Source organism: Typopeltis vanoorti, chromosome 4 (assembly GCF_054136105.1).
Source record: "Typopeltis vanoorti isolate ZY-2024b chromosome 4, IOZ_Tvanoo_1.0, whole genome shotgun sequence".
Taxonomy (NCBI): Eukaryota; Metazoa; Arthropoda; class Arachnida; order Uropygi; family Thelyphonidae; genus Typopeltis; species Typopeltis vanoorti.
This window is the reverse complement of record NC_143552.1, coordinates 73,380,094-73,402,256: the sequence shown is the minus strand read 5'-3', so window position 1 is coordinate 73,402,256 and position 22,163 is coordinate 73,380,094. Positions and strand designations below refer to the sequence as shown.

The window sequence follows — 22,163 nt, the reverse complement described above, 5'->3', positions numbered from 1 at the left end:
ACATTAACTGGATTTATTTGTTATATTATACTTCAGTTGATTTATTGACAGTGCAGACTTCATGCAAAATTTTTACCAGGATGAATGATTCATGTTTCATTTGTCTCCTAATAGTATATATTATTGTTATTCAAAGTAGCATATATGTATGGAATTCTTTTAACATTTAAATGAGATTCTGCAATACTTTTTTTGAGAAGTGGATGAACTCCATTCTATCTCTAGATCTGCTGTCATCCTGAAGCAACTGTAAACTACCTTGAATAGACATTCTATCCCAGTGCCAAATCTGCTGTATCAAAAATGTTTTGTTTAAATAAATTATAATACTGGAATAAACTCAGGTAAAATATTTTATTAGTATTCTGTTATTAGTATTTTTATTCCGGTATTATAATTTATTTAAATATGCCTACTCATGGTATTTCCTTATTGAAACAAAAAAGGTTTTGTCTTCAAAGGGCGATAAATTTAAGGCACTTTAAAATAAGCAGTGGCTAGGTAGAGCAGTTTAGACTGTTCTAGCTAGCTGCTGCATAGATTCTGTGTCATATAATCAGCATAGATTTTTGCAAATAAAGCTAAGTTCACATCTCCCTATGGCATGAATGGAAATAAATTCTCAAATAGCAAGAAAAATTTTTGCCTGGCATGCAACTACTACTACTGCCCTCCTTATTGGAGGCCTGATAAAGTCTTGAAAAAGATGAGAGCAGTATTCCAAATTATCTTACTCCTAGTTCACCTACCATATATGTGTTAGATTTCCAAACCTTTTGTGAATATTATCATTTGGAAAAATTCAAAACAAACTACTTTTTCCTGTGAGTTAGTTGTTCAACTAAACAAATATAGACACAAAACTAAGTAATATCAGCCACAGATTATATGCAAAAAAAAAAAAAAAAATTTCTTCCCAAATTTTATGAGGCAAAAGTGAAAACGTGATTTATATTTCAGTTTTAAATGGTGTTAATTTTTAAAGATACATATTCAGACATACTGTTAAGTCATTTTTTCCCTATCTTGTTTCAGATTATTGGCATAGCAGCATAGTGAAGTGCCAAAGAAAATCTAATATTATTTAAATGAAAGAACAACGTGACAGCTTCATAAATGAAAAAAAAGCCAAGAATAATAGTACTTCATACGATCTGCAGCTGATATATTTTACATTGTTCTACAAGAGCAACTTTTTTTGAGGTATGGTATACAACAAACTTTATATTAGCATACCATTATATTCTGTTAATTAGTTGTAGCAGCATATATTGTGGGTATCAACATCTGATATTCTCAGGAACTGATTTACCTACTACTATATGAGCTTTCATTTTAAGACTGGTATTTACAGGAACTGTTGGCTTTCTGATCAAGCTGAACATGATGTCTGAGTGGAAATTTCCAGATGATGAGCAGAACTTGGCCATTCAGCACATGGAAAGTCACTCATGTTGTTGATTTGTTGAGAACAATCACATCTTTGTTGTTCAGCTTGACATCTCCACTTCTTTTTTACTCCCCCCAAATACATAACGGACATTATTCTGTTTGATGTGGTTATTCAGTGTAAAGAGTGCAATTTTCTGAATTATAATTAAATTGTAATTATTTTTGAATTTATGGTATTAATTAAATAAATTAAAATTAATAGTCATGGCTTTTAAAATGCAAGTTAAGGATATCCACCATCCCTATACCATTATGTATTTCATTGTCCTGCACTTAGTCTAAGGATTTATACACTGTCTACCAGTATTTATGTTGGAGGTTTAATGGATTTTTTACAACACTCAAAAAGAATTAAAATAGAATTTAATACTTCCTATATTTCGTCCTAGTCACTAGGACATCTATGGGGATTACAAAGACAATTAATGTAACATGCACACAAAAACTTACAATACTAAGCCCAACCACGTCGGTGATAATAAAGTCCTATCTAGGTGGAGCGCCCTCTAAGGGCAGTTGTAGGTGGCCTGGAATGTGAGGTGGGACCTCTGGTGATGACTGTTTCCCAAATCTTCGAAAGCTTAATGCAACCGTATTTGTTAAGATTTGGTTGGTTTTTGAGAGCTGCTGCTGCTTCTAAGAAAAGTCTCTCTTTCTTGAATTTGCTGTGGTGGAGCATGGTGGTTTTCTTCCATGATACTCTGTGGGTGGTGTCCAAAACATGGTCAGCCAAGCCTGAATGGCCATAGTTGTGTTTAACGATGTATGACTTGTGTTCCTCTAGGCGGATGGATGCTGATCTGCCTGTCTGTCCAAAGTACGCAAGCTTACAGGAACAAGGTACTTTGTAAACTCCAGGCAGAGATAGAGGAGGGAGCTGATCTTTCGTAGAACGGATAAGGGTAGCCAGTTTGCGGCCGGGCTTATATGCTGTGTGTAGGTTATACTTTTTTAGTATCTTGGCTATTTTTTCCGAAGTGCCACGGATGTAGGGTATGGTGATGGCATTTTTAAATTCTTGTTGACGAGAGGGATGGGGAATGGGGGAGGAATTGATTATTTTTTTGATGCTGTGTTCGCTGTAGCCATTGGAGAGGAAAGTTCTGTGTATGTGGTTAAGCTCAGAGGTGAGGGCGGTTCCACTGGAACAAAGATTGTGGGCTCTTTTGGTAAGGGTTTTAATGATGCCATATTGTTGTGAGGGTTGGTGGTGGGAGAGTTTGTGAATGTAACTGCCTGTGTGTGTGGGTTTTCTGTATACAGTGAAGGCAAGTGTATCATTAGGCAGGCGTGTGACTAAGGTGTCTAGGAAGGGTAAACAATTGTTCTTTTCCTTTTTCATAGTAAACTGGATTCTTGGATGTAGGCTATTGAGATGACCAAGGAAGGAATCTAACGTGTCTGGGCCATGAGGCCAAATAGAGAACACATCATCTACATATCTTAGCCAGATAGAAGATTTGAGTGGGGCTGAGTCTATGGCTCTTTTTTCGAAATCTTCCATATAGAAATTGGCAAGGGGGGATGAGAGAGGGGAGCCCATGGCGGTTCCCTCTATCTGCTTGTAGATTTTGTTATTCCAAGCGAAATACCCAGAGTTGATGGCAAAGGAAAAGAGATCTAAGATGTCAGAGGGAAAAACATTTTCTAAGAGAGATAAAGTGTCAGTTAAGGGAATATTGGTAAACAAGGAGGAGATATCAAAGCTTACTATCAACTCTGGGTATTTCGCTTGGAATAAAAAAATCTACAAGCAGATAGAGGGAACCGCCATGGGCTCCCCCCTCTCACCCCCCCTTGCCAATTTCTATATGGAAGATTTCGAAAAACGAGCCATAGACTCAGCCCCACTCAAACCTTCTATCTGGCTAAGATATGTAGATGATGTGTTCTCTATTTGGCCTCATGGCCCAGACACGTTAGATTCCTTCCTTGGTCATCTCAATAGCCTACATCCAAGAATCCAGTTTACTATGGAAAAAGAAAAGAACAATTGTTTACCCTTCCTAGACACCTTAGTCACGCGCCTGCCTAATGATACACTTGCCTTCACTGTATACAGAAAACCCACACACACACAGGCAGTTACATTCACAAACTCTCCCACCACCACTCCTCACAACAATATGGCATCATTAAAACCCTTACCAAGAGAGCCCACAATCTTTGTTTCAGTGGAGCCGCCCTCACTACTGAGCTTAACCACATACACAGAACTTTCCTCTCCAATGGCTACAGCGAACACAGCATCAAAAAAATAATCAATTCCTCCCCCATTCCCCGTCCCTCTCGTTAACAAGAATTTAAAAATGCCATCACCATACCCTACATCCGTGGCACTTCGGAAAAAATAGCCAAGATACTAAAAAATGTATAACCTACACACAACATATAAGCCCGACCGCAAACTGGCTGCCCTTATCCGTTCTACGAAAGATCAGCTCCCTCCTCTCTCTCTGCCTGGAGTTTACAAAGTACCCTGTTCCTGTAAGCTTGCGTACTTTGTACAGACAGGCAGATCAGCATCCATCCGCCTAGAGGAACACAAGTCGTACATCGTTAAACACAACTATGGCCATTCAGGCTTGGCTAACCATGTTTTGGACACCACCCACAGCGTATCATGGAAGAAAACCACCATGCTCCACCACAGCAAATTCAAGAAAGAGAGACTTTTCTTAGAAGCAGCAGCAGCTCTCAAAAACCAACCAAATCTTAACAAATACGGTTGCATTAAGCTTCCGAAGATTTGGGAAACAGTCATCACCAGAGGTCCCACCTTACATTCCAGGCCACCTACAACTGCCCTTAGAGGGCGCTCCACCTAGATAGGACTTTATTGTCACCCACGTGGTTGGGCTTAGTATTGTAAGTTTTTGTGTGCATGTTACATTAATTGTCTTTGTAATCCCCGTAGATGTCCTAGTGACTAGGACGAAATATAGGAAGTATTAAATTCTATTTTAATTCTTTTTGAGTGTTGTAAAAAATCCATTAAACCTCCAACATAATGTCCTCACAGCACTTAAGCCTCTACACAAGAATGTCTACCAGTAATTGTCCAGACACTCCTGTTATTTGAAGTTATGGAACATTCCAGGTTTGTTAATAACATAAAAACCAGTGTACTGATAATAGGAAACAATATTTCATCGTAGCAGTTGAATACAGGTGGTATGGCAACACAACGTGAATTCAGTGACTTCGAGAGAGAGAGGCATCATCGGGGGCTGTCACATTGGTGGCATGTCCATACGTGCCATTGCCCCTCATAAGAGCATACAAAATCAATGGCTGGCAATGTGATCAACAAATGAAGACATTCTGACATCACTAGCGCAGTCATTTTCAGCACCCAGGGTGACTGCTGAAAATGACTGACAGGAACAGGAGGGTGTTAAAAAAAGGTGATATGCAAAAAAACAGCTACGATCAGAACAGACCATCTGTGATGAGTTCCAGAGCACAGTAACACCATGGTGAGCACTAATACTGTATGAAAAGAACTCCATTTACTGGGTTTCCACAGAAGAGCAGCGGAACACAAGCCAAACATTACAACAATGAACAAGGAGGCTCGTCTAGCCTGGTGCAAAGAGTGTGTGAACTGAACAATTGACCAATGGAAAAACGGTACTCTGGAACGATGAATCAAGGTTCACCTGTTTCCAGTCTGATGACAGGGTGTGGAGGCAGCCTGGTGAACATTTGTTGCCATAGTGTTGTACCCACAGTAAATTTGATGGAGGAGTAATGTGGGGTGCATTCAGCTGGTTTGGAGGAGTGGACCACTGGTCATTGTCCATGGTTCCATGAAGGCTGCTCAGTACCTTGATATTCTGGATAATCATGCGCTGCCTACACTGTGGAGTTTTTATGGAATGGACCCATGTTGCTATCAAGACAACAATGCCCCCATGCCACAGAGCTGTAGATGTTATGGAGTGGTATGAAGAGATGGGTGTTAAACGACTGGCTTGCACAGAGTCCTGACCTTAACCCCATTGAACACTTGCAGGATGAATTGAAATGGCAATTGAGGTTCAGAGCAGCACTCCACTATCTGTTGCTGAACTCAGTTCTGCTTGGATGGAGGAATGGAGACAAATTCCACCTGATGTCTGTTGCATATTGGTGGAAAGCCTCCCTCATGAGGTGATTATTATTATTATTCAGGCCTCCATGGAGTCTTTATGTCCTTCCTAAGAACATAGTCTGTCAAGACTCATCGAGGGGAGGTTCCCCCTAAGAAACACAAAGCCTATCATACCACTCCTTAAACTCATTGACCGTTCTCGCTCCCACCTCTCCATCAGGCAATGCATTCCACGGTTCATCCACCCTCCACACAAAGAAACCACTCCTTACCCTCTTGCTCACAGTTTCCTTTCGTAACTTCCAGGGATGGCCTCTTGTCATCTCTCCTTCCCACTGTTCAACCAAGCGAAAGAACTCCCCAGTATCAACCCTGTAACCACCTCTCAACAGTTTAAAAGTCTCAATCATATCACCTCTCCTTCTTCTATCCACCAAACTCTGCAGTCCACATTCCCTCAGCCGATCCTCATAACTATGCTTGTACAGTCCTGAAACCATGTTTGTCACCCGTCTTTGTATCCTTTCCACAGTTAATTTATCCCCTTCAAATCCTGGGGACAAAATCTGAGAACAATAGTCCAAGTGTGGTCTGATCAGAGACTTATACAACGAATGATAAGCCTCAAAGGGTTATCATTGATAACGGAATGATCAAAGCTAAAGGTGGACATGCCCAATATTAGGGTTTGCCTGCTGGTATCAATTGTAAATTGTTAAAGTGTCCAGACAATTATTGGTAGTTATGTGTGTATTGACCTGCACACAAGAGGTCACATGACTTTGTCACAGCAGTGCTATATGTGGACTAGTAGTTAAGGAGAAAAAAAGAATCCATTTACTGGCCTGGTTTGTCCAAGTGGTTAGTGTATCTACTTTCCAGCCAACAGGCTGCTAGTTTGAATCCAATCATTGGCATGGAAGCTTGTGATTATCTTTAGGTGGGAGATGAATTTCATTGCCTGATGTGAGACCTGCTCTGCTTATTGGAGACTTGAAGTGGCTTTAAGTTCCATGTTTGGTCTCTAGAGCATGGATTCTGGACATGCTCTAGAGGTGTGCAACACTAGCACCACCGCCTCAACACATTTCAATATAGATTATAGTACTGCTATTACTGTTGTGTATGTTTCAGAAATTTAATACTGGATATCATTTAGGAAGCATTTTTTTTATGGTACTGATATGTACAAGGGGGAAAATGATAGCAAAGACTCACCGAGTTTAGCATGAGGGATTTTGTATGATGTAGTGTCTATTCTATATGTTCATTACCAAGAGTGAATGGATTAAAATACAAAAGCGAGAGTGGAGAGAGAGTATCATAAATGTTCTAAGTGCAAGAAGATAGCAAAAGTATTCTGAAGAATGTGGAAGTAGTGAATGCTAATGTGCAAATTATGAACGAGGGCATGAAAGAAGTGGCTTAAAATAATGTGGATGATGAAGTGACAGCAAGGAGTGAAATAGCACATTTATGCGTCTTCCTTCCCAGAACAAAATGGGAGCTAGAGCAACTGGAGAAACGATTGTCATGTGGTTCATGACAATCGTGTGGTACATGACAAGAAAATATTGTATGGAGATGTGTGTGTGTGTGTGATAAGTATAATTAATGAGAAAATAACAAAAAGCATATTTCCCAGGTGCAAAGATCAAGGATGTTAGTGAAGCTGTTAGTTTGCAGAAGGGAGAATTAAAAGAGTTGATTGTTTTGGCAAAAAAATGATTTGAAAGGGGAGAAATATGCAGTGCGAGAGGATATGAAAGAGTTTTTGAAAGAAACAAAAATGAACAGTAAGATAAAGATGGTCAGTTTCTCACCATGATAGGACAGCTGAGAAGAAGGGCCATGATTGCTAATGAGAAGATTGTGCAGGAGGAATGGTCCTATCCTATTTCCTCAGCCATACATCTACTGGGGGTAGCTGTATGTTACCATACTAGGGAGATGATTATGAGCAAGGTGATTTCCCGTTGCCTTCCTTTTCATAGTATATTTTATGGTTGTAGCTGTGTGTGTTCAATGGACTGGTTTGCCTGTTTTGAGGGATGAAAAACCTGAGGCTGGCTAACTCACTTTTAATCGAAAGAGACCAGATAAAGGTTCTTCACATCTCTGATGGGAATCGAACCCAGGTCTTTCCGACCAAAGGGCTTCGTTTATACTGACTGCTAAGGAGGCTCATATTTGCTAACAACAAATGCAAATCAATCCCTTCTTCAAATGGGTAGATAGATAATCTGTGTTGACAGTTCATGTCGAGTTTTTTTACAGTATAATTCACAATGTGGACACTAATAATAAATAAACAATATATTTATTTACTTAGTTGCTAATATTTTACTCGTTCTTCAGAGCACAAACAGTTCATCACAATGTGCAAACAGCAATAATTGTTCAGTAGTGAGAACAGTTTAAGATTTTAATGGACAATCTAAAGTCTAAAGAACTAAAGTCCTAATTGGCACCATCTACTTTTGATTTTAGAGAGAACTAGCAAGTGTTATAATAAATTTAGTTTAATCCTTTATCCAAGTGTGAGCAAACAAAGTTTGTGCCTGAAAGTATCTTCAGGACTGGGGTAAGGTGGTACAACACCAGGACACTCCTTGCAAAGGTGGAGCAAGCTACCAACACTCCTAACTCGGTATCTCCCATAATGCAAAACACATCTCCTTGCAGATATGTCTAATGTTATGCATTAAGAGAAGGGCCACAACCCAGACTAGTTTCGACCTTTATTGAGGTCTCTTCAGTGTGTTTTGCATTATGGGAGATACTGAGTTAGGAGTGTTGGTAGCTTGCTCCACCTTTTGCAAGGAGTGCCCTGGTGTTGTACTACCTTACCCCAGTCCTGAAGATACTTTCAGGCACAAACTTTGTTTGCTCACACTTGGATTAAGGATTAAACTTTTAGCAAGTGTTAATTGATCTTGAAAATGACTGTCTCCCAGATTCTTGGTAAATTGATAATACAGCCATATTTGTTGCAGTTTGGGAAATGTTTTAAAGCTGCAGCTGATTCCAGAAAAAATTCTGATCCCCCACTTCAAAATCTTCACATGCTATCCAAGTCTTGATATTCTAACAGATATACTAGCACAGTTCAAGCAAATTCATATCACAGGTTGCTTGAGATAAACTCCAGCTTCCTTCTCCCCTACTGTGATGCTCATAACATATATAATAGTCAGCCAGTTCAAATCTGTCTGGAAAGACCAAAATTCAGAAACTTCTCAAATGATAGTCATGCTTTCTGGATCCTCGGTGAGGTTATTGGATGCACCTTCTGTCCTTCCAAGCTATTACCTCTCTCTCTCTCACAAACACACAGCATTGTTGTAACATTTTTCAAAGATAAGGCTAAACTTAGTATTCTTCTCTAACTCCTGCATATTACCAAGACAAATCGCCTCCCACTCTATAAAGAATACTTATTGCCTGCCTCCTGTTGGTCTTTTGCAAGGAAGGAGAATCTTGAACAGCCGTCATGCCAACAAGTTTTCTTGTCCTGAAGATATCCATCTTGTTTATTGTACAGATGCTGGCTCATTCAGAAAGAGAAAGAGAGAGAGAGAAGTCTGCTAATTCAACTAATGTTCCACTGTTTTCTCTTTTATTCTTTAAGAAAGAATGGAGAAGGTTATTAGTAGTCAAATCCTTCACTACTTGTTAATCAGAAAGTTTAGAGAAACTTGTATGGTTATCTTGACATTTCCAAGGCATTTGATAGGATTTACTCACCAAAAGTAGAAGCGGTTGGTATGATTTGCATCATAATTGGATGGTAGCTTCTAGGTGATTAATAATAATGTGAACTTAATCATGTAGTGCTGTCATAGTAGTCAGAAAACCTTGAAGATACACATCAAGAAATTGATGATAGGTTTTCTTCCTGACTAATACTGGAGTGTCTTCCACCTGAAATCCTATTTTTGCTGATGATAGTACATTTCATTCTTTCCCTTCAGTTGACATATCTTGCAGCAAATATAACTTCACCAGTTTCAGTGTTTCAACATACAGTTCTGCCTTCTTTTGCAAGAAAGATTTTGCTTTCCTTCTACCCAGAATGCCATTCATGATCATATTGTCCTTTTTTTTTTTTTTTTCATCTAAGCTTTTTCTAATATACAAATATCAGATCTGTGTAACCTTAGAATATTGTTCTTATGTTTCAGGTAGTTTACTAAAAACTTCACTGAAATAAATAAATAAATAATCTTAGTTGATGGCTCTTGAATCACATTAACTATTGAATTTCTCACTGGCTCATTACAACCTACTTTCTTATAAGGAGCGAGTATAAACTAAATACATGCAGTTTATAGAGAAACATAAGCAATTATCTTGGCATAATCTTTGAACCACTGTCTGAAATATTAATCACTTACTAAACCAAGTCAGTATTAACTTCTTCACATATTCATTTAAGATTGGTATCTTATTTATCCTACTTCTTTATCCCACAATCTGTGATCTTTTGATAAACTATAAAATCTGTCATTGTATTTACCAGTTTTATTTTTAATAATTTTCTTTCATCAAATTATGAGTGAATTGATTCCCTTGAATGTTTTGCTAGCCAGCTTCAGAATAAATTTTCATGGAGATTTGCCAATTTTCACTAATAGTGAAATGAGAAATCTTATGCTTTTAAAACTTTTTTTTTTTTAAAGCATAGGTGCAAATGATTAAATTGCAAAATAGCAATTCTGAAAAATGCTTTCACTATGGGAAATCTACTTCTGTTTTATGCATTTCCTCTATGGTCTCAACATTTACCCTTCATGTGTGAAGACCTGAGTTTCAATCCTCCGCAATATGAAGACCCTAGATTTAGAGGGAGAGTTAGCCAGCAACAATATTTTTATTCTTCAAACAAGATAAACTAGCCAGAGAACACACATTTAATAGATATAATCCACCAACTTTATAGTTTTATTTGTTTTTCTGTACCAGAAAAAATGGTATAAGAATTTTGCAAAAAAATTAATGATCAAACACAGCACTTGCATATGCATTGTTAGTGATGAACTTAAAAAAAAATATGTAAATGGTTTTAGCATACAGGTGGATACATTTTACTGCATAATTGTGTTTCAGAAGTTCCATTGTTTCTGAGTAATGGCTATCTGGATTTCTGAAACCATAAATCATATGTCTTTCTAACATCGAGTTGATATAACTCAACAAAAACTCATATATTCATTAAAAACTGAGTTTTTATTATTAATGTAGTGAGAGTATAGTGATACTTGGCTAACAATGATGTAGTTACAGTGATAGAATGTGAAGGGTTTAGTATTTTTAGGAAAAATAGAGAAAATAGGATGGAGAAGGGTAACAAAATAAACAGTTGGTTGTTGCTATAGGCCAGGGGGGGGGTTCCCACAGATGATCTGGAAGACATGCATTGTCAAATTAGTACAATGAGTGGGTGGACAGACTTATGTGTTCGTCGAACATATTGTTTATTTTATTTTTTACGGTATATATTAGAACACAGAAACTAAGTAAATAATTAATTTATTAACTTATTGCTGATATTTCGCTGGTGTTATAACCAGCATCTTCAGAGCACAAAAACACAGTTTGTTACAATATGTGAGACTATGACAACATGGTGTAATCAGCAGACTGGTTAAAATTATTTACTTAGTTTCTGTGTTCTAATATATACCTTAAAAAAATAAACAACATAGTACAATGAGTACAGGTCAAGGGGAACTTCAGTTATCTAGATATAGATTGGAAGGAAGAAATATCACATGGCAGAAAGGAAATTGAATTTATATCCCTGAGAAATAATTACTGGAGGCAGCATGTGATAGAAGGGACTTGGGGTATGAGAGTATTATTGGATATAGTTATAGGATCAGAAAATCTATCCATAACCAAGGTAGCCACACTGCTTCTGATTGGGAAGAGTGTCCATACAGTCTTGACTTGAGATGTTGTGAAGTATGAGGAATATTCTGCCAGGAAGGGATATATGTGGAACTACAAGGCAGGTGATTATGACAAGCTTAGCAGGAAACTTGAAGCTGTGCTATGGCATAAAAACCTACAAGAGATGTTAGTAGTGTATGGGAATACACTACTAACATCTCTTGTAGGAGATAGTTAAGGGGCATCTGGAAGAAGCAGTATCAGATTATATACCCAAGGTCATTGAGTTAATGAGGTAGGAGTTAGATGGATGAGTAATATCATTAAGCATGAGCTGCAGAAGAAGAAGAAAATGCTGTAGAGGGCATATGAAAAGAAAGGTGACCAGCATAGCAAGGAGGCAAAATCGAGTCAAGCAGGCTAAAGGAAATCCCAAAGAGTTCTTTATGTGGAAAATAAGAGGAAGAATGACTATGGAAGATTAACCTTAATGAGTAACCAAGATGATGAGTGGCCTGTGGAATGTTTCCTATGAGGATAGATTGAGGGTATGTGGATTGCAGAAGTTGGTTCATAGGAAAAAAAAAAAAAAGAGGAGATATGATAGAAACATTTAAGTAGCTTAAAGGGTTTTATAGGATTGATGCAGGGGAAATGATTCAGCACTTGGATAGAGGGACCAGAACAAGGGTTCAACCTGGAAGTTGAATAAAGGTGTGGTTATAAGTGGTGTGAAGATTAGATTTTTTGTTTGGAGAGTTGTGAATGGAATGGGTTGCCATATTCAGTTGTGAGTTCTTTGTCTGTTAATGGGTTCAAGAAGTCTGATAGATTTGGTCTCCCATGATGATTCATCACAGGAAACCAAATCTATCGGACTAGTCGCCGACTAGAGGAGCATTTTCTAAGCCTTTTTTCGACCAGTTCCCGAGTTAGTTGATCTCTAGCATGGGCAAGCGGGTCTTTTTCTCCCATAAACTCAAGAAAATCGGCTGTTGAACCCAAACTATTTTCAGACATTAAAAATATTGTGTTAGGATCCACAAGATGGTGGCACTTGTTAGCCGCCTTCTTCCCTGCATACCGATTAATTAGTGACAGCCTTGGGTCAGCTGTCTCTGATTGGCTACCAGTGGAGATTGAACTGCCCAATCAGTCTCCAAAAGTTAGATAGGGCTAAATCAGCTAACACCTTTTTGTTCCTATACAGGAACAAAAAGGTGTTAGCTGATTTTTTTATTTATTTATTTATTTTTAATTCAGCATATTTTCAGGTATTGTTTTATAATAGATCTTTTGATTTCAAAAGATCACTTTTAATCATTCTGTGTATTATTTATTTTATTTTATTTGTTTTCTTAAAGAATGTTTTTTTAAATGGTTGAAGGATATCAGGAATGGGTCCAGTGCTAAGAAAGCTCAAAGAAGGAGAAGCCAGATGTGGAGGTCATCCAGTAGGTATGTTGGAAGAACTTTATTTGAATTTAATTTCCATAAGTATAAGTTTGCATAGATAATTTAGTTCATGGAAATATAACTTTATTACAACAGGATTGGCAAGAATACCATATCTTGCAGCTTTAAACCTACTTATAACTTCATCAAAATAGTTTGTTTATATATCAGTTTTATCTTTTATATGTCAGTTTTGCTTATTAGCAGTCATCAGATAACTCCTTTACCTGAGCAATGATGTATCAAATGAAAAAAAAAAAAAATAGCTCAGAACAGATTCAAAGAGATAAAGCTACAAAAAAAAAAAAAGAAGAAAGAACGAAAGAAAGAAACTAATATATACATATAGAACATTGCAAATCTTTTGATTTTTTTTTAAAAAAAAAAAAGTTCTTTTGAATTTTGCTGTATCTCGATAAATGCATATATGATATCCAGTAAAATGCATTGATTCAATTATTTATTATTACACTTCAAAATACACAGTAATGAAGAGTAATATACTGCAAAACTGGCTAAGCTTTATTGAACATATGAGGGTGGTCTGAAAAGTTCTCAGCCTTGACCATAGATGGCAACACTATCGGCAAGATTTTTTTGTCTAAGTTGATACATCTGTCATAAATATCCATGTGAAATTGCAAGTCATTCTATCAAGTAGTTTGTTTTATACAGCTGTCTGAAGCAAAAGTATTGTCTGCATCCCTTGAAATGAATAAAATTGAGTATCGTGTAGTTATAAAATTCTTTATAAAAGAAGGTTTAACGCTAAAAAAAATTAATTTGAAGTTCATAAAAGTTTATGGGCACTCTTCTCCTTAGTTTTTGACAATTAAGAAATGGGCTGTTCAGAGTTTAAATGTGGCCATACCAGCCTTGAAGATGACCCATGTGAAGGACTTCCAAAAAGTGTAATGACACCAGAAATCATTGATCAAGTGCACGATATGGTATTGGATGACGGGTGAGTCAAAGTGCGTGAAATTTCTGAGGCTATAGGCATTTCAAAAGAATGTGTAGGATATATTCTGCATGAAGAATTGCAAATGAAAAAGCTTTGTCCAAGATGGGTGCCACGCTTGCTCACATCAGATCAAAAATGCACTCATACGAAAATCTCTGAACAGCACTTGGAGCATTTTAACAAGAATAAAACTGATTTTTTTGTTGATTTATTACTGTGGAGATGAGACTTATATTCACCATTACACACCAGAATCCAAACAGCAGTCAAAACAGTGGACAGAAACTGGTTGTTCAGCACCAAAGAAGGCAAAGATTTATCTTTTATCTATCAGTTTTGTTTTTTATATGTCAGTTTTGCTTATTAGCAGTCATCAGATAACTCCTTTACCTGAGCAATGATTTATCAAATTAAAAAATATAGCTCAGAACATATTCAAAGGGATAAAGCTACAATTCTGCACTATGAATTATTGGAACATCCACCCTATTCTCCAGATTTGGCTACCTCTTGACTTCTGTCTCTTCCCAAAACTAATACTCTTCCTCGCTGCTCAGTGGTTTTCTTCGAATCAAAAGGGGATTGTAGCTGTAGAGGAGTATTTTGCAGATCTTATTGAGAACCACTACAGGGATGGGAAAATGGCACTGGAGCATCGGCAGAATAAATGTATTAGTCTTAAAGGAGATTATGTTGAAAAATAAAAATAAATTTGTTTTTTCATTGTTAGGCCGAGAACTTTTCAGACTACCCTCGTACTTATGAGATCATGTCAAAAATTCTTTCACTTGATTATACTATAAATTAAAGATGCCAAGAAATTTTACAAAATTCTTACGGTGGCTGCACTGCACTGCATAGTTCAGAGGGACGAATTCCAGACGATTTTGAATAGAGCCCTTATAGTACCCATATATAATAAAGGAAATAAAACTGCATGTGAGAATTACAGAGGTATTTCCCTACTGAGTGTTCCTGGCAAGATCTATGCAAGTATACTTGAGAAGCAGTCGAGAAGGATTGTGGAAGAGAAGCTTGGTGAAGAACAAGCTCAATTCAGACCAAATAGAGGCTGGCAGGATCAGATTTTCACTTTACAACGAATAGTTGAGAGATCAAGGGAATATAACAAAGATCTGTATTTTAGTTTTGTCGATCTGGAAAAGGCATATGACAAGGTGCCAAGAGATCAGCTATTCAATATGCTACAGTTGTGTGGTGTCAATGGGGCATTATATAGCAATACTTAGTCTTTATTTGAGTTGTACATCTGCAGTTAAATTGAAGGAAGTACCGGAAGATGGTTTAATGTTAAATCTAGTGTCAGACAAGGATATACATTATCCCCTCTGTTATTCATTATCTATATGAATTACATTATGAAGGAAAGTGTAATTAAACCTGATATATTTCTAAGAAACTTTGTACTGTATCAATCCACCTATATCTTGGTCTTCCTCTGGATTGTTTTGCTGCGAATCTGGCAAAGAACACTTGTTTTGCTAATCTTTCCTCACCCATTTTGTTTAAGTGACCATATCACCTGAGATTTGCTCTGCTAACACATTCCTGGATGCTGATAATGTCAAGTTCTTTCCTAATATCCTCATTTTTAATATGATATTGCCATGGATGCCATCTGTTCATGTCTGTAATCTTTCTCAGGACTCTCATATCTGCAGTCTCTAGTCTTTGGTCAAGTGTTTTTATTTCTGACCCAGCTCTCAGATCGATAAGTTAAAACTGGTTTGATCACGGTCTTGTATACAGCTAATTTAGTGTTCCGAGTAATTTCTCTCTTATTCTATATGAATTTATTCAATTGACTTCCCACCATACCAGCTTTGCTGATTCTGTTGTCTATTTCTATATATTTAATTTACCATCTTCACTAAAAATCGTGCCTAAGTAGCTGAAATGTTTTACTTGATCCACAGGTTCTCCATTTACAACACAGTTGACATTTTCAATGATTCTGCCTATTTTCATTGTCATTGTCTTTTTAGATATTGTTACACCTGATATCTTGAGAATAAAATGTTCTCAGTTATCATGGTGTAACATGAAAAATAAATAAAAACCCCTGCATAAAAGGAATAATTTAATTAATATAATATTCTTGCATCCAGTGTAAATTGAGTATATTGTAAAGGTCTATTGTTTAGTTAAGATAACAAAAGAAAAGAATGTATTAAGATGTATTATGACTAAACAAGGAATTTGTATTAAATAAGTAGCTAACTAAGAATTAATATAGTAATGCGATTAAGAATGAAATAGTTAAGTACATAAGTGGAAAAGAATGAGTCATGGAATACGCTATGAGAGAGGCTACAGATTAAGCATTAAGTAGAATTCTGAGAAAGGTATTTGAAAGGGGTTAAGATAGAGGCTAACAAGAGAAATAACGGAATATCGCTTAGGGCCTGTACCCGGATAGAAACTTCGTTGCGAGTTGCCGATCAAAATGACATATGGCGGCAAAATGCTACCCAATTGGTAGACAGACGTAAAACAAGTAGGAGACGGGAAATAGAAGTAAGAAAGGGCGCCGTTAGGGGAGCCGCTATAAAAGGGTTGGTATTCCCCCCCCCCCCTTCGAGGCTTTTTCGAGGAGAGAGTAGGCTCCTTTGGTTTTTTGGAGAAGACGTTTAGATAGTCAAGGAGGCTTGAGGCCTTATTGCCTTTTGCGAGAGAAGAAATGTTTGGATAGTCGCAGTGGTTTTAGTTCGGTTTTCTAGTGGATTTCATGGTTTTCCTGAGTGGAGAGATATGGCTTGTATCCTCATGCCACAACAAGGAATCGAAGGTGAGCGGGAAAGCTATTCCCGTATTCCTATGTAGAAAGCGAAATATGCCATAGAGTCATAGGAAGCTGTGAAGATATCGATGTCCTCGTTTCGGATAGTACAGCCGACCGCGCAGATGTTTATATAGCCCCGAATTGCAAGAAGTTATGCAAGCAAGTTCATTCAGTAGAAGGTAAAGGCCCGTAAGTGAAGCTAAAGAAAGGTATTGTGAATTTTGTCTTATGTTAACTAGAAGTTGTGATAGGTACAATTGTCATAATACGGAACTGTTAAGGTGATTAGGGAGAAATTATAATAGGACTTTTGAATTTAATAGAGAGTGTTAAAAGTAAGCTAACTAGTGTTGATAATTTGTGAATAATTAATTGTCCTAAGAATCTTGAGTGCCTACTATATTGTCAAAGGAAAGTTAATGACATAGTTGTGTGTTAATGAAGTAAATGGTTTTGTTAATATTGAGTTTGATTAGTGTGAATTGAGTAATTAAGTAGTCTGAGGAATTTGAATGCCTAGTGTGATGTGTAAAAAATCGGAATTGTCATAAGTATGTGCTAGAGTAGTTAATGATTTTGTTAGTGTACTTGAAGTTGAATAATCTAATAGTGTGTGGTAATCTAATTTGTCCATGTTAAGTGAATTTATGTTTTGTATGAAATTTTGTGGCGGCATGATCGTAGTAACTTTTGTCGAATCATAGCCCAACTACTTGTGTTAAGCAAATTTTAGTGTGTAAGTAATTTAGTTCAGTGATTGATATGTATCATGCTTAGAGAAATAATAAACATTATGTGTAATGATAAAATAGTTGTCTGATTTTGCTAATCCAATGCACCACTTAGAAACATTCGAGCCTAATCACGCAGGGAATTAATGTTCAGAAACGGGAAGTTTAAGGAATTAATGTCGAGTAACAAGAAATAGTGTCGCGACTGCAATAGTTACACTTCCAGATATTTGAGCTCCTTTTCTCTGTTTATGTATAAAATATCTTAAACTAAATATCCCAAAGGGCGCAGTTAAAATACAAATACTAGGGATACTACGGGGGATAATAACTCAGATATTAGTAGAAATTTTGGTGATGTCTTGAAAGTAGAAGTTAGAAGAATATAGACGAAGGCAATTTGTAAGACAAACAAAATCGTAAGATAGGGACATAACAATATGGTATGAAAATTGCTGATTTTCATACCATATCTATTACAATAGTTATTCAATTTAGTCAGAGACTCTTGCAGACTTCTAACGGATTTATTTAGAAGTATAACATTGTCTGCATAAAGCAAAGCGCTGACATTAACATCTCCAATTTTGATATCATGTTTAATACCACATTTCCTTCATAATGTGATCCATATAGATAATGAATATAAGTGGGGATAATGTACATCCTTGTCTCACACCAGATTTAACATTAATCCATCTTCCTGTACTTCCTTCAATTCTAACTGCTGACTTATAACTCAAATAAAGACTAAGTATTGCTTGATATAATGCCCCATCGACACTATATAACTGTAGCGTATTTGAATAGCTTCTCTCTTGGCACCTTGTCATATGCCTTTTCCAGATCGACAAAACCTAAATACAGATCTTTGTTATATTCCCGTGATTTCTCCACTATTTGTCGTAAAGTGAAGATCTGATCCTGACAGCCTCTATTTGACCTGAATCTAGCTTGTGCTTCACCAAGTTTTTTTTCCACAATTCTCAACTGTTTCTCAAGTATACTTGCATATATCTTACTAGGAACTCAGTAGGGACATATACTTCTGTAATTCTCACATTCAGTTTCATTTCCTTTTTTATATATGGGTACTATGAGAGCTCTACTCCAATCGTCGGGAATTCGTCCCTCTGTCTAGGCATTCTGAACTATGCAGTGCAGCCACTGTAAGACTTTTATACCAACTTACTTCAGCATTTCTGGTCGAATATCATCTACTCCTGCTGCCTTTCCACATTTCAAGCATTTGATGGCTTTTTACCACTGTGTTGTCATCACTGCTTGTTTCATTTAGCAGTTTTTCAACGTAATTACTCCATACTTCAAGGATATCATTTTTTCCCCATTTTCATATCTATTTTATCATTTCTAACTCCTTTTACAGCACTCTTTCCTCCATTCCTAAGCTTCTTCAACAACCTCTAGAATATTTTGTCACCTTCTTGATATTTATTTTCCATATTTTTGCCAAAGTCCTTCCATGACTTTTTTTAGCTAGTTTTACAGTCTTTAGCTTTCTTACATTTGTCTTTGTATTCTCTAAGAGCACAAGCTGGCTTATTTGCCAGGAACTTTTGATATGCTTTCTTCTTTTTCTTCACTGCCTCTTTAACTTCCTGTGTCCACCATGGAGTTCTAAATTTTCTATCCTTGCAGACAACTTCACCACATGCCTCTCTCGCTGAATCAATCAGGGTTTTCTTCAAGGCTTGCCACTGAATCTCCAAAGTTTGGTTCCTGTTCTCAAACTCTTTCATTTTTCTTCAATAATCTTTGTGTATTTTAATCTACCTTTCACATCTGAAAGCTTCTCAACCTTTAGCCGCTTTAAAACTTTCTTACATGTTATTCTTTTCAATATGAAATTCAATTTTATTCTGCTCAAGACTAAATAGTGATCACTTCCAATTTCAAATCCTCTGTACACTCTGGTGTCCTGCAGCGAGAAAACATCACTATCAACAATAACATAGTCAATGAGACTTTTCTTATTCCTAGCCTCCTCTCTCCATGTGAATTTGTGCACATTTTTATGTTGGAACATGGTGTTAGTAATACCCACTCCATGTCCTCAGCAGAAATCCAACAGATATTTGCCATTATTATTAGCTTTGCTCTTTTCTCCAAATTTTCCCAAAATAGTTTTGTATGTCTCACAATCATTTCCTACTCTGCTATTTAGATCCCAAACAAGGACCAACTTTTCCTTTTTCATTGTGTCAGTTGCTTTTTCTAAAGCCTCAGAAAATTCCTCCACTTCTTCTACTTTAGTAGAACCTTCTCTGGGATCATAGGCACAAATAAGTCTCATTGTCCAGTTCCCCATTCTGATATTTGTCCAAATCACTCTACTTGGCACTGCCTGCCATTCAAGAAGATGATCCTCATATTTTGTGTTGAATACTATGGCTACTCCTCCTTTTCCTTGATTGTCATTGCCTGAATATAACATTTTGTATTTATTGCTCAGAAAGATCTCACCAGTTTTGGTCTTTTTTGTATCAGTCACCCCTATCATGTCGATCTGGTACTTATCTAATTCCTCAGCTAGCTCCATTTCTTTGCCATTCATGCTTCTTACATTGATAGTACCGATCTTTAACTCTGGTGATGTTGAGTTGGAGTTTGTTTTCAGATTTGTTCCAGTAGCTGACTTTTCGCTGTTCGCCCTGGTTTCCTGGCGAAAACAACGGGTGCCTTGTTTAACCAGGCGACGCCCCAGCCGGCATGAAATTTTGTCATGTTGTACCATCATTTTTTATTTTGGTTTAACCAATAAGAATACAATTTGGTCAGCTAAATCCCAAATTTCCAGCTCATCCTCGTTGGTTCAGTATCCAAGTAGATGCCCAACAGGGTGCACTACGAGAAGGTGAGGATTGGGCATTAGGTCAGAAGCCCTGGTCGGTTCTCTGCATTTCTTTAAAGGCTATGTGGAGGTCTCCTCTCAGTTATGCAGCTTTGACCCTTAAGCAACCCCATGATAAAAACCAATAATACGTGTGTAGAGGCTTAAGGGCTGTGAGGACATCATGTTGGATGCTTAATAGATTTTTTACAACACTCAAAAAGAATTAAAATAGAATTTAATACTTCCTATATTTCGTCCTAGTCACTAGGACATCTACGGGGATTACAAAAACAATTAATGTAACATATACACAAATAACAAACAATACTAAGCCCAACCACATGGGTGACACTAAAGTCCTATCTAGGTAGAGCGCCCTCTAAGGGCAGTAGTAGGTGGCCTGGAATGTATACACAAATAACAAACAATACTAAGCCCAACCACATGGGTGACACTAAAGTCCTATCTAGGTAGAGCGCCCTCTAAGGGCAATAGTAGGTGGCCTGGAATGTAAGGTGGGAACTCTGGTGATGAGTGTTTCCCAAATCTTCAGAAGCTTAATGCAACTGTATTTATTGAGATTTGGTTGGTTTTTGAGAGCTGCTGCTGCTTCTAAAAAAAGTTTCTCTTTCTTGAATTTGCTGTGGTGGAGCAAGGTGGTTTTCTTCCATGATACCCTGTGGGTGGTGTCCAAAACATGGTCACCCAAGCCTGAATGGCCATAGTTGTGTTTGAAGATGTAAGACTTGTGTTCCTCTAGACGGATGGATGCTGATCTGCCTGTCTGTCCAAAGTACGCCAGCTTACAGGAACAGGGTACTTTGTAAGAGCTGATCTTTCGTAGAACGGATAAGGGTAGCAAGTTTGCAGTGGGGCTTATATGCTGTGTGTAGGTTGTACTGTTTTAGTATCTTGGCTATTTTTTTGAAAAAATACCAAGATTCTTTTCAGCTTCTTCCTAGGTATATACCAAATTCCTTTTTCTTGTGGATTATCTTAGTATGTGTAATCTAGAATATCTGCTTTTATTTGTCTTGAACATAAGTTTTATATTAAGTATCATGAGCCTGAACACTGGACTTGCTGAGCATGCTGTCTCCACTGGAACAAGACATTCTTTCATAAAAGTAGATTCTTTATAGAACAACTTTATAAAGAAACATACGAAACATTACTCCATTATCCTAGTTTAAATAGATCCAATGGCCATTGTCTCTCCTCCTTCGTGGGAGATAATACTTTTTAAATCTGCTATTCTTTTCAAACTGTATTTATATATGTATACATATTTATTATTTTATATTTATATAAATATATTTTTTTTTATTTTGTTTTTTTTTTAGTTAGGAAAATATTGACCATTTTTAGTTGTCTTCCATTAGCTACTAAAGTGGTACTTTTTACAATTTCCTGTTACTATACTTAAGATACCTATGAAACAGAAAAATTCTATGAACAAATAAGTTTTAATGTGAGTTTTTTTCTGTTTTATTGTTTTTCATTTGCCTACTCATTGCATTCCAATATTGAAACAATACAAAATATATAAACGAATAGCTTTTGTACCTAGCAGTGAAAATATTAAGAAAGAGTATTCTAAATACTCATTGGTTAATGATCGCTGACCAGATGAGTAATCGATGACCGCAAAAAAAAAAAAAAAAATGGAGTATGTAATTTATATTGTTCTTTGTAATTAAAACTTTTGCATACATGTACATTTACATTCGCATTTATTTTTTAATTAGGTTTTCCTGATTTGGCTACTTGGCCACCAGAGCTGAGTTTATCAGTACTTTCGCACTTAAATGCCACAGATCTATGTTTAGCATCTTGTGTGTGGAGGGAATTGGCACAGGATGTAATTTTATGGCAAAGGTAATTGAGCACTTCAAAATTAGGTATTATCTTAT

At 36.8% G+C, this 22,163-nt stretch overlaps 1 protein-coding gene across 4 annotated transcripts in view; it reads left to right on the top strand.

Moving 5' to 3' along the window:
- The window catches only part of LOC150107413 (F-box only protein 8-like), a 103,314-nt gene that overhangs the window by 2,899 nt on the left and 78,252 nt on the right, over positions 1-22,163 (top strand). For 3 of the 4 annotated variants that reach the window (XM_090391876.1, XM_090391873.1, XM_090391874.1), the window contains exons 2-4: positions 1,036-1,203; positions 12,831-12,901; positions 21,999-22,128. In XM_090391876.1, the coding sequence (XP_090248002.1) occupies positions 12,841-12,901; positions 21,999-22,128 (191 nt within the window). In that variant the 5' untranslated portion in view covers positions 1,036-1,203; positions 12,831-12,840. Of the gene's footprint in view, positions 1-1,035; positions 1,204-12,807; positions 12,902-21,998; positions 22,129-22,163 lie in introns of all 4 variants that reach the window. The other variant, XM_090391875.1, reaches the window with a different exon arrangement.